Source organism: Osmerus mordax, chromosome 21 (assembly GCF_038355195.1).
Source record: "Osmerus mordax isolate fOsmMor3 chromosome 21, fOsmMor3.pri, whole genome shotgun sequence".
Lineage (NCBI taxonomy): Eukaryota > Metazoa > Chordata > Actinopteri > Osmeriformes > Osmeridae > Osmerus > Osmerus mordax.
In genome coordinates, this window is record NC_090070.1 from 8,507,488 (window position 1) to 8,521,145 (window position 13,658).

The 13,658-nt window shown below is 42.7% G+C and overlaps 2 protein-coding genes across 2 annotated transcripts in view; one reads left to right on the plus strand and one right to left on the minus strand.

The window, feature by feature from the left end:
* Positions 1-1,521, plus strand: part of usp43a (ubiquitin specific peptidase 43a) — a 64,342-nt gene extending 62,821 nt beyond the window's left edge. Inside the window, exon 16 of the mRNA XM_067259510.1 lies at positions 92-1,521. Coding sequence (XP_067115611.1) covers positions 92-937 — 846 coding nt within the window. The 3' untranslated portion in view covers positions 938-1,521. The remainder of the gene's footprint in view (positions 1-91) is intronic.
* A 10,449-nt stretch (positions 1,522-11,970) lies between these two features.
* mchr1a (melanin-concentrating hormone receptor 1a) lies at positions 11,971-13,044 on the minus strand. The gene has a single exon (XM_067259836.1). It carries the CDS (start codon positions 13,042-13,044, stop codon positions 11,971-11,973), a length of 1,074 nt encoding a protein of 357 aa, XP_067115937.1.
* Positions 13,045-13,658: the final 614 nt, after the last annotated feature.

The following is a 13,658-nucleotide window of genomic DNA, read 5'->3' on the forward strand; positions in this document are numbered from 1 at the left end:
CTCTCTCTCTCTCTGTATCTGTCTTCGTCCGTCTCCCTCCCTCTCTCCCCCCCCTCCCTTCCCCTCCCGCCCCCACCCCGCCCCCTCCCAGATCCCCGAGGGCCAGAGGAGGCCGGCGTCAGACAGGACTCCGAGCCTGAGACGCAGCAGCAGCAAAGGCACCCAGCCCAGGGAGGACGTCCCCGCTCTCAGCACCAGCAGCACCTCCAACACGCTGACCCGGAGGAGCACCACCAAGAAGCCCAAGCAGCAGGACCAGCAGCCCCAGCCCCATCACCAGGAGGCCCGATCCAGGAGGAGCTCCGGAGCCGACGGGGTCCAGCACAGCTCCAGCACCCACAGCCTCCGCGACGGCACCCTCCGGAGGGGCAAGGGCGAGAGGAGCAACCCTCCGTCTCTGGACCACCTGGCGCCCCCTGGCGACGGAGACAAGCCCCGGAAGGGGGAGGAGTCCAAGAGCCACGAGGGGCTGCTGTCGTTCTTCAGGGGGAGCTTCCTGAGGAAGGAGAAGGACGTGCGGAGGGCGAGGGAGGGCGAAGCGGGAAAGGGCGGGGAGACGACGAGCCGGACCAGGAGCTCGTCCCGGGTCTCGCTGTCCAACGGAGCGGCCAGCGGCGGGATGTCGTCGGAGGGGAGGACCAACGGCGGCCCCCACCACGGAGGCGCGGCCCGTCTCGGCGACGAGCTGGCCAACGGCAAGGCGGGCCGCGGCGCCGCCGCCGACATCAAGCGCTCCCAGAGTTCCTCCAACATCCCCAGCAAGGCCGAGCAGAGCATGCGGAGGACCGCATCCTTGCACCGCAACGGGCTGGCGCCGGCGGCGGCGCCCGCACGGAGCCTGACGGCGGACAAGCCTTCGTACGGCACCCTGCAGAGGACAAGATACAGCACCACCTCCCTAGGCCGCAAGAGGACGGTTCCTGAGTCCAGCTTCTAACAAACACACACAAACACACTGATACACACTCACGATCGAACACTATCCTTATACACGCATTAACTCGCACACAATCACGAGCTTAACACAATCACGTACACACTTAGTCTCACACTGACACCCTCCCAGATCAAAGCAATAGTTTTCGAGCCCAGCTAGAGGTCCACCTAACGCACAGGCTTGTATATAAGGTGGCGCCCTCTGGTGTCGTGGAGGAGGGCAGTGCAGGTGAACAAACACAAGCAGAGCCAAGAAATGGTGACGCTCAACGTTCCGAGGTGAACGTGAATGAGCACTTTCGTTTTTTGTTTACATTCTTTCTATTGTGACTGTTAACAAGTGCCTGAGAAAAAACGATATGCAGTGTAGGCCAATGAGTTTTGGGATTACCCTTCGACAATTGAAAACACACATCTCACCCACACACTCTTTTACTTGCTACATGACTCGTGTCTTAATAGCAACGCGTTAGGATGACTTTAGCACCTATTTACCGAATGAATAATTGTCCTCGCAGACGTTTTCTCTCTCTCCCTCTCTCTTTCTCTCTCTGTATTCCAAACACATGCTGATTGTGCCCACTTGTCGTGTTGAATGTTGCGGTACCGACGATCTCCCTGTGGAGGTTTTCTGAAGCGATTGAAAGTACAAAACGCCTGAAGGCATAAAGGGTTTTATTGAACCTAATGCTGGCTACACACCACAAGATAATCTAGATAATCCTAGTCAATGTCCCGACAATCCTAGGTATCGTCCCGATTATCTACAGATGATTTGATTCGATTTTCCCTTGGTGTGAGGTGTCTTAAGAGTGACCGAACTTGCTCGGAAGAACGTCGGAGCCGCCCCGATCGCGAAATCTGAAATCCTGATCTGTGGGGGGAACCCGAGGACAAACACCACACACTATAGGAGCAAAACGGTTCAATCTAGGATTTTTTTTGTCCTCATGTTTGTGGTCTCTCACATTTTTTTAATCTTCAAAGATTAAAAAAATATTTTAGTGTGTACCCAGCATTAGGTGACTAGACTTCTAATCTAGACTCTTAGACTGAACCATGAATGATTATAATCAGTTGCAGGTGCGTGTGATTACCCTGCAAACTGGCTGCTAGATATGTCACAGGTGTTTCATTCAAATGTTAGATCACAGTCTCAATGTTATGATGTTGCACTTTGTGTCATGCACACACACACACACAGTCTTTGTATGTGGTACAAGACTCATAGGTTTTCCTGTCTGAAGGAATCAGACCTATTAATTGGCCTTCGATGTTTGGACTGTTGTTTGATCAGTAGATATACAAGATAGACTTTTCCTATTTAGATTAGACACGAGAGAGAAGATAAGACACACATTGATAGGCTGGTACGCATAGTAGCAAAGCCTGCGTTACTATGGCCAACAATAGCCTCCTCATGTAAAGCTAAGTACACGTGTCATCTGCTCTTACCCCCCCCCCCCCCCGACCTCTCCACCCACCCCACCCCCCCACCCCCCCCACACACACACACACTGCTGTGGCTGAATGGTCCAGATCTCACACCTTACTCTCATCTCTCCTCTTCTGCCATCGCAGGTGAGAGCTAATCTTGGCTCCAATTAGCTTCTTCTCAACATGCAGTTTCATCTGCAATCTGTTCGCCTGCTGAAATACTTCTTTTTTTCTGAAACGGCGTTTTCATTCAAGTATAGGTTGAAGTATAAATACTGCACCCTTTAAATATGGGTTTGTGGTCAAGACATTGACCAGTTAGTTAACTGAGATGTAACGATCAACCGGTGCGTGTGTCACCGCTTAAACACACGTACAAACACGCCACGCACACAGTCCTTTCGCCTGTACCACTCTCACCCAGTTCAGAGTGAAGAAGCAATAATATATTTAATGTCTTCTCACCGTCTTGGTTCACGTTTTTGCACATTTTTCTCAAGTGCTGTTAATACTGTATTATGAATCAATGTCAAAGCTTCATGTTCTAGAGTCGGATGTTATATGGGAGATGTATAGTACCTTGATGCCCCATCATGATTGTGGAATGGTGCTGAATCCGTGTGGCCACAATCTCTTGAGGATCCACACTGTGACAGACACGGCAATATTGAAACCTTTTCACTCTCCATGTATTATAGCCAAAGCACACCAGCGCATTGGCATTATTACTAGATGATTATAATACAAATAGATCCAAATAATATCCGAATAGTAGCTTTGGAGACGAGCAGAAATGTCATGTGTAGGATAGGCTTGATTCACTATAGCTTTGATCCACGTGGTTTAGTGGAATTTTGAAATCAACTGCCTATTGAAATGATGTTTTGGTCTTTGCAGCCTTAAACAATATGATATCTTCATCGTCCAGCTCAGATCGGCCATCTTAGGACAGCGCTTTGCAAAGAGAGACACAGACTCTGTGTCAATGACCTTACTTGATGACTCATTTACTATGTCGATCATAGGGGAAACTGTTTGGCTTAGCTGAGACACAAGGTCTGTAAAGGTTCAAGTTAGTCTTCTTTGTTTTTTTTCCCCCAGTAGATCTATATAGTCTATATGCGTACCTGTCACAAAGTTTACTGTACCAAACTGAGCACTTGTATAGAAAAAGAGATATAGAAAGAAAGGATAATAATACCATAAATGAAGGATGTATGTTTCCAGTTCTTTTGTGAAATGTGGGATGAAGATGTTTTATATGCAACTTTTCTACATTTGATAAAGGCTTTGTAAATATATGAATATATACATAGATATATATGTACAAAGGGAGATGTAGAGGCCTCATAGAAATGGCCAGTAATCGACTTAATGGGTAACCAAGGGCAACACACAAGTATTCTAGTATCCTATTTTCCCATCTGTGCTCTTCACCAAGGGGGAAACACAGCGTACTATTACTGTTAAATAAGAACAATGGTTTTTATCTACCTATATCTCTTCAAAACATGAAGGAATCTGTTTTATTTTTCAATACTTCAAATAAAACACTCTTTATCACAATTTGGAGCGTGTGTGGATTCACTGAATTCTAGATACGTAAATACTAGATATAGTAAGTAGCCAGTTAATATTTGCAGTTGCAGCAACACCATTTCCTTGCTGCTTGTATCTAAATTTTTAACCGGTTGGTTGAAAGTTCAGGGACTCCACAGAACAACATAGTGCTTGGTGTTGTCTCTGTAAATGTTCCTTGTGCACACAGGACATATTGTAACATCCTGGTCCTTTCTCCTCTACCGTACCGTTTTCACAAAATTATCTTTGAAATGGATGGCCGTGAACTAAAGCAGTGAAGATAGAATTTCTTGTGTTGGGAACTTGTATTGCAACAAAGGAAGTGATGAATTGTTTAACCTTGTTTTAATTGCACAGCTTGAATACCAGGTAACAAAAGGCTTCGCAAGTTTGTCAACCCAATCAATACAATCAATACGTTCCCCTTAGTTGGTTTGATAAAGTTTGTATGGCAGACTAATTCATGATGGTACCACGTGATGATGTTTTATTGACATCCTAGGAACAAGGTTTTGTGTGTAAAAAGTGTTTTTCATCAACATAAATGTAATCCCCGCCCCCTGTTTGTCCCATCTATGGATCGATAAAATATTAAGTCAGGCGCATTGCTGTTTTACTTTGATGTTTAACTGGGCTGTCCATAAGTCAACAGAGACCAAACCTGCTTTAAAAAGACACAATGTCCCATAGCTTTAAACAAAAACAAGATCGTAGCTTAGCTACTGCTAAGTATCACCTGCCCTAGAAGAGCTACTTGAGCGCTCTTTACTGGCTAATGGATCCTTATTGTGGGGGTTGAGTTGCGTTGCAGAAACCTGGCTGCACAGCCTGGGATCCTTTTAGACATTTTCGCCAACATGTTCTCCCTTTTTTTCAAATGTGTGATTGATTGTGAAAGAATAAATGGAGTTTTCTTTCAGCGTTGTGTTGAATACATGCTTAGCCGATGGGCCCCATATAATTGACTGACATAATTAAACGAGAAGAGAGAAAAAAGGAAATGGCCAGGGAAGTTCAGATCATTTGAAGTAACTCAGAGCCTGTGGTAGGCTATATATTATATTTAAAACAGAATATTTCCTAGTTTTTCTAGCAAATGTTGCTGAAAGCCAGACCATATAGCACTAGGTTAGGCCTATGATATACTAGCAGTACTAGTTTGTGGTAAGCCTAATGGATGTAAAGCCAATCCACGCTTTTATCTCACAATGGCCTCCTCATGGGGCAGGAAACCTATAGAGCAGGGGCGAAAAGCTGACATCAACCTTCAGGGGGACAATTTCACATTTTCTCAAGAGCAGCTCCTGGGGAGTTGTGCTGCAGCTGTAAAAGACAACGTTAAAGTTAAAAACGTATTTAATCAGCACAAGGGCCTTCATTGCATATTAACCCCTTAAAAAAATGCCCGTCCAAGGCTGGAATGTTACACCTCAACAAGCCTATGTTGCACGCAAGGGTTCACGTAAGGTTCATACGGAAATAATCTCCCAGCACGTGAGGACAAGTGAATAAATGTATACGTAGAAAAAGAAAGAAGCGACTTCACTTTTGGGGGATTTGTCAGTGTGAGAAATAAGAGGTGTGGTGTGTGAGCGTGCAAACTGGTTGATTTACACTTGGCATTTCTGAAAATCGTAGGCCAATCTGACCAAAAGTTGTCTTTCAACTAATGCCAGTGAAGAGCCCATGGTTCGAATGCTTATTTTTTTTTTTTTATGTTTATATGTTTATATTTATATTTAGTCATTTAGCAGACGCTCTTAACCAGAGCGACTTACAGTAAGTACAGGGACATTCCCCCGTGGCAAGTAGGGTGAAGTGCCTTGCCCAAGGACACAACGTCAGTTGGCATGACCGGGAATCGAACTGGCAACCTTCGGATTACTAGCCCGATTCCCTCACCACTCAGCCATCTGACTCCCTATAGTTATATTATATATATTGATTTGTATTATATTATATTGATTTGTTGCGAACAGTCAACACTGTACGTCCTTGGGGCATAAGCCAAGTTCCTGCTGCATTTTAATTTCATACAGTACCAGGTAGGCGAGACAATCTAGACACACACACACCGACTGGGATTACTGGAATTATAGTTACGTAAATGTCACCTCCTTCCCACCTCTGCCTCCCCTCCAACACACACACACAAGCATACACACACATTCTGTATTTACACACATTCTCTCTCACACTCTCACTGACACTAACACTTGCTTTAAATTCACACACACACACACTATCTATTTTACTAACAGTCAATCAGTACTGGTCTAGTACAACCAGCATCGTTCAGTGGACCCAAACAGAAGCAAGGACGTCAGAATGGACACGCTCACCCAATTACAGCCATGGTTTCTGGATCGAACAAGACGTGTATCATTCACAGCAGTCATTGCTATCAGTGATACAATCCACGAAACACACTGCTGTCTGTGCACTCATGCATTTATTCATGTTTGATCACACAATTAGATCCCATCGACATTAATAAGGCGTGTCTGGTGGCGTTGGGGTTGATTTGACGGAGGGTTATTCCGTCTTCATCATGTATTCATTTGGCAGCAGCCCTCATGGAGAATGTCTGACCCAACACACGCTCTGTTGCCGGTGACGACTCGCCACTCGTTTTTTCTGGTTTGCAGCGCAGAGGTGGTTGGTTCTCGCTGAGCATATTCACTGATATGAGCATGCGTTATATACACTCTCGTCGTTGCACCCCATTAGTGTCCAGTGAAAGCGAAAGAGACTGGAGCGTGATGACTATCCAGTCCAAGTCTTCCTCCAATCACAATAGCACCCCATCGACCACCACCCCAACCGCGATCTCCAACTTGTCCCAAATATTGCCTAATAGCCTTAATGGAAAGGCTACTGCATTGAAAGTAGTCATCTGGGCTGGATCTGAGGACACATGTGGTGCCTCCATGTCTCTGTAAGCCTGAAGGTCTCTGAAGTTCACAATGTATCTGACATGTTTAATATGGCTCATCCCTGTGGGCCGCCAGTTGAAAGGAAGGACAGACTCCTTGTTGTATTGATGGAGAGCGTGTATAAAGGGTATATTTTGAGGGAACCGAGGTTTCTGACATAGCGTATGGTAGAGGTTACGAGGCTTCAAGTACTACTGCATCTTGGTTGGAAATCTTGACAATGGTGCCAACACTACTTTTGAAATTTTATATGAAAATATGTCATTTGTATTCTTTGTTGAGGTTGAACAATCAATATCAAGGGAATGTAAAGTTCTCCTTGTGCAGTTTAAGACCACTTTTATTGGACACCAAGCAGAGTATTCTATACTATACTGGCAGTGGGAGAGTTAGAATGTTAGACCTTTTTACATACTATATTTCAAATACAACTGCAAGATAAAATGATTGCACAGTCATCCATTATCATTAATGTAACACTGACAGGATGGGATGGGAATAATATACTGTATGTGAATATGAATGTGCCATGCCAGAATTGATTGGTTGAAAACAATAAGAAATGAAAAGTATGATATAGTCAAGTCAATTTAATTTATCCCCACAAGTGGACATTTGTTTGTAGACAGGTATATAAACACATTCAATCCATCATAAATACTCCATAAACAGCATACCTGACACCACACAGAGACAACAACACAACACAGTACAGTACAAGGATCCCTTCATGTTGAAACCCAGAACTAAGTTCCGTCAATGAATACTTAGTGCCATTCATTTATGCAAATGTAGCCTCCCAATAGCAAAACAAACAAAAGAGTCCCCAAGTCTTTTTGTTCTGTGGGTGGAAACTCTATACCTTCTTCCTGAAGGCAAGAGCTCAAATAGTAGGAACTATCAACATTGGCCAGGCAGGTCTCAGTATGGTTCCATTCAGAGACCATAATATTCCAAAGCTCGCATTAATAAACATTGAAAATCACATGTGTTTACCTTGTCTCATCAACTAGCCAGAAGCAGCAGTGGACCAGTGCAGCTTGAGGCTCGGTGAACTTTGCATTTCTTTACCCGGAATGTCATGATTTCCGTTCAAAGCAAAACATGCACCTTAAGCCCGTGCTGTATTATTCAAAAATGATTGCTCCCCACCACATAATTTATACAACACCTAGTGTTGGCACGTAGTTCATGGATTGCTATGCAGACGTTTGTTCTGTCCACACAACCTGAGTTAATGAAAGAGGTTCTGTCTACTCATTCTATTCTACCACAGGCCTCCGTCGCACTCCACTACAATGACTTCTCATTTTATGCAAAAGGAAAAAAACGTTCAAATTCATTTTCAAAAAACATTTGTTTCTGAGGAGAAGAAGAGCTGAGCACACGTATGATTATTTCTCTCACACACTGTTACCCAATGCAATCCTTGTGTCCAATCAATTTCAGGTTTTGTTGCGTACCTCTTCTACACGGCCGTCTCTCCTTTTCCATCCATCTATCCCACTTAATCACTCCTTTGACTAGTTCTAGAAGAGCCAAGGACGGTCTGTTGTCAGCATTGTGAATGGTATGTGCTCATACGGAAGTGGCCTTCATCCTCCCTTCTCAGTTTTTTTGTATGTGGTCCAGGAGGTTACTATTTAGAACATCCATCACCTGTTGTACCACTTCTCGAGAAATCGCTAATGTACTTCACTCCACCATAACAAAAAGCTATTTTGGAAAACCGTCTCCACTTGAAGACCAAGAAGTGCCAGGACTTATTCTGTTTCTTCACAGGATAAGGTCTTTCAACGCTTTAGGCTTGTAATTACATTTAGACATTTCTTTTGCATTGCCAGTCCCTCATTCTTGTTGTGATATAATCTTTTGGCTCAGGGAACAAATGTACCAAAGACCGCATCAAATCTAAGGCAAGCTAGAACATTTCTCAAAGCTGTTCACAGTTCTGACAAATGAAAAGTACTGTCGATGAAATGTATCTCATACATTTTTATCCATGTTTCAAATGGTCAGGCAGTAGTCAGGCAGGCTGATATTATGTGTTAGGAAATGACTGAAATAATGACTGTCATTTCATTTGAAAAGAAGCTATCAATTATTTCTGAACATTTGTAGTCAAGTCACCTGGGCAATAACTTTTAGAAAATGACATTTGTAAAATGTAATTAGTGGTTTACATTGAGGTCTACATTTCTGAGGACCTACTTCCCACTTTCCATTCCCTTCCCCTCTTTACATACAGGTCAACAAGTTGAGGTCTGAGGGAAGTACAAGATAAAGGTGAAGACATTATGGAACAACTCCTGATTTGCCAATAGACATGATTTGAATACCGAATAGGTTACTTACTGGAGATGCATTACATTAGAAATATTGAATGAGATACACGCAATGTGCATAAGTGCAGTGTGGGTTTTTTTCTTCACAAGAGCTGTCACACATTTTTGTAATTTGCATGGCTTTGATCTATTTACATTTAGTCATTTAGCAGACGCTTTTATCCAGAGCGACTTACAGTAAGTACAGGGACATTCCCCCCGAGGCAAGTAGGGTGAAGTGCCTTGCCCAAGGACACAACGTCATTTGACTCGGCCGGGAATCTGGCAACCTTCAGATTACTAGCCCGACTCCCTCACCGCTCAGCCACCTGACTCCACTCTATTTACAACACATACTAGACACACAGACAATAGAACCAGAAATGAATGCCTAACAAGGCCAATGTTGAGCTTCTGACTGATTACTGACCCAAGATATTGTGACTGTTATTTGACTGGGTCAATACTTGGTAGATGTAGGAACTGAGCAGATTCTGGCTTCTTTTTTCCATTGACGGTGATCATTTCAGCTTCCCTTTTTGCAAATTGTGTGATTGAAAAACTATATGTTGTGCTTTTCCTGTGATATCAACACATGCTTTGGGGCATATTTTCAGTAAGCAGATGGTACTGTTTGAGGGGTTTATTTATTATGCAAAATGAGTAAATGCTTAAAAATATCAATAGAAAGGAAAACCCTAGGGAAATGATATGATATCATGATATAGGTTAGGACCATTTTTATACATGATTGCCCAATTTCTTTGTTGTGGTGCAAGTGTTTAAACTATGTGAGGCTGCCACATATCATCATTAGGCATACCTCTGGTACTAAGGGAAATGAGAAGAGAACCCTGTTTCTTTCTATACTTTTGCTCTTATTATTTCGTGGTGTAAATTAGCAGCAACAAATGTATGTTGTATGCTTTTTAATGTATGTAATCTTAATAACGAATAAGTATGCATACTTATTTAAAATATACAGAAATATCAGTTGAAGTACATGCATGAAAATTCTCCAAATGTTTAGATGTTTGATATTAATTTAAACAATAGGTTTGGAGGTGTTTCTGACAAGCAACAGGAATAACAAGGTTGGGAAGCGGGGGTCTGTTGGTTTTTGTGTGTGTGTGTGAGCAAATCTTAGTTCTTTGATTTGCACTAAGCAAGACCACGTCAATACATTTTCTTGTTCCTATAGTGTGACTAAATAACATGCTACAGTTCACTTCTAATGTAGCATAACACAATGAAGCTTCTCATCTACGTCAATGACCCATTATGTTACAAGAGGGCGTCTTCTGTGTCTCAACAGGATGCATGTATCACCTGTCTGCATTTGACTCCTTCCTTTTTATCCTCTTCTAATGCTGTTGAAAGCTCCCCCCCCCTTTCTTTTCCAGTGACTCAAAATATAATTTTCATGATATTTCAAAATGGTCTTGACATTTTCAATCATTCACCCAAGGAATTTGGGGGGGGGGGTGAAAAACAAGACAAGATCCTGCTAAAAGTTATCGTAATGTATTTTGAATATGCTAATATTTTGAACTGTAGAAGTTTGCATTTTACAAGCCTCTTGGCTTTATTGTGTTTTATCCTTCCTGATAGCTTTTGGGTCAAGTGTATGTAAATGGGGAGATTTTCAAAAGATTCAAGTGTGATCCTAGAACCAAGCCCATTTGTTAAATTGTAGGAAACACAAAAGTGGTTAGTCAAAACTCCAAAGTAGAGAGTCATCAGATTATCCTATCAGATTATTATATTGTTTATGTAACACGTTTCCAAGTCACCAATTAGAATAAATTACCTTTAGACCAAATGTCAGTCAATGACACGCTACACTATTGATTACTTTTAAATTGTGTCTATAAATGGCTTGAACATAGTTGTTCCGTTTGGTTAACATTGAAAATCTGTTTGTGGTGAATATGAATTTTAGTTGCCATGAGACAGCTGGTTGCCATGGAGAAATGACATGGTGGGTGTGAGGTATAGGCCTATATCCATTTGTCTAGGAAGGGGTGTTTATGTAAAGAGGACTAACGGTCAACAGTACTGGAGGCCTATGTATTTTTATTTCTAAATTCTTTGTCCAGAAAGTAACATTTGACAACAAACTACATGATCAAAAAATGTAAGCAAGTTAGATTTCTGGCTTGAGATAAAGTTTTTTTTTCAAGTTGAGCATAATGCACAATGCTAAAATCTCACAACAGAACACAACCAGGTTTTACGAGACAAAGCTAAGAACAGGTAAACATCAGTTTATGAAACCATTTATATTTATAATAATATTTTTTTTTTTGCACGTGTGTTTTTAATGTTACAACTTGCTCACAATTTTACAATTCATTTACAAACAATTATAATAATGTAATTGCAACAATGACTTACACAATAAGCTTGATACAGCCTGTAAAACACTCTACAAAAATACAACCTCAAAGCACTATTAAGGACTAATAAAAAACAGTAGCCGACATGGCATAGACAATGTTCAACAACATAAACAAGAACACTTGGCACCTAGTCAGTCTAATAGATTTAATTTAATCTAAATAGAAAACGTACTTCTTTCAGCTTACTTTTAAATAAGACCCTGAAATATTTACATCAAAAAGTGGTCCAGAAGTTACGCAACCTGACTTTAATATGTTAATTAGGTTAATATATTGTTTCATTGATATATTTGAAAAATAGGCAAATTCTGCCTCCTTGTTTTACCACATAATTGAAAGAGCACCCAGTTGGCATTAGTGGGTGGCCATATCGACCGGCACCAGATCTCCCAAGCCCTGTTCCTGCTGAGGTCCCTCTGGAGCTAGCCTCAAGCTAACGCTGCCATCAGTGGTGCTGGGGTTGACACGGAACTTCCTGTTTACTGGCCGGATGGCCACGATGAACTGCCTCTTGAAGGTTTCACTCAGGATGATGTAGAGGAAGGGGTTAATGCAGCTGTTGGCGTAGCCCAGGCTAATGGCGATGTTGTAGGCGTAGATGAAGGCATGGCTGGGGCTCTGGACCCCCAGGTGGACCAGCTGAATGGTGTAATAGGGGGCCCAGCAGAGGAAGAAGGCCAGGCAGATAGCCACTGCCATGCGGGTCACTTTCTGGGTCCGCACCCTCAGGCTGCGTGGTGGCAGCGGGGCCACGCTGGTGGAAATGTGCTTGAGGATCTTGAAGAACACCACACAGATGATGCACAGGGGCAAGGCAAAGGCCAGGACAAACTGGTAGAGGGTGAACCAGTAGGTGTCGATAGCTGGGTTGGGGAGCAGGAGGGCACAGCCCACCATGCCGTCCTGCAGGGGCATGAGGCCGGCGTACATCCACACAGGGACATTGGTGAGCAGGGACAGCCCCCACACGAGGGCGATGACGGCGGTGGCGACGCACGGCCTGCGGACGTAGTTGAAGCGGATGGGGTGGACGGTGGCGAGGTAGCGGTCAAAGGTCATGGCGGTGAGGATGTAAGTGCTCACGATCTGACTGTTGGAGTCGAGCGCCGTGACAACGGTGCACATGGTGGCGCCAAAGCACCAAGAGCCGTTGCCCAGCAACTGGTGGATGAGAAAGGGCATGCCGAGGAGGAAGAGGAGGTCAACAATCGATAGGTTGAAGATGAAGATGTCAGGTACCGTCTGCTTTGCACGGCACTTGGTCTTCTTGACAATTGTGTAGATGACGATGCAGTTGCCAAGGATGCCCAGGAGGCAGATGATGCCAAAGATGATGGGGAGGATAGCGTGGTTGTACGGGACCTCTTCCTCATCTAAAAAACAGGCAATTATTTCCACAATCCACTCCTGTTTTATCTGTAGAAGCATGTTTTTCACAGCAGCTCCATAAACTAACCATATCAAAACACTTTTTGTAAAGTAGACATAAGTGCGATTGTTTTCCTATCTTATTACTCAACATATTTGATGATCCTTTAAAATCAACTTAATCCATGACTTAAAGAACTACATTGTCAGACAGGGCTTTGGTGTCCCTGCAGCACCAGCTTCAATCTCTAAAGCTTGAGAAAAAAGGACTTTCACAACCTTTTAAAAAGAGCTGTTATCTATTTATCTATTTACTTATATATGTACTTTTTACTTAATAATAAAGTGATACATGTTACTTTCTATAATTATTTTTTTGTGTTAGGTGTTTTGTGTTTGTGTTTATGATAATGGTAACCTTATCATAAATGTTACAATGTGATTCTGGACAAATTAATCAATATTCTTCTTTCATCATATTAAATAGTAAAACGGCAAGTAAAAAGTGAAATAGCAATTTACCAATTACCTTTTATTCCTAATTACAACTTCTGAAACTTACCTGTTGAAGTACAGTTAATTTCAATCAGAGATTTGTTGTTAGACTTGCTAAGAAAATCCATTTTCTCAATTTATCTCAATTTGTTGAAATAAGGAAAAATATTCCAAATGGT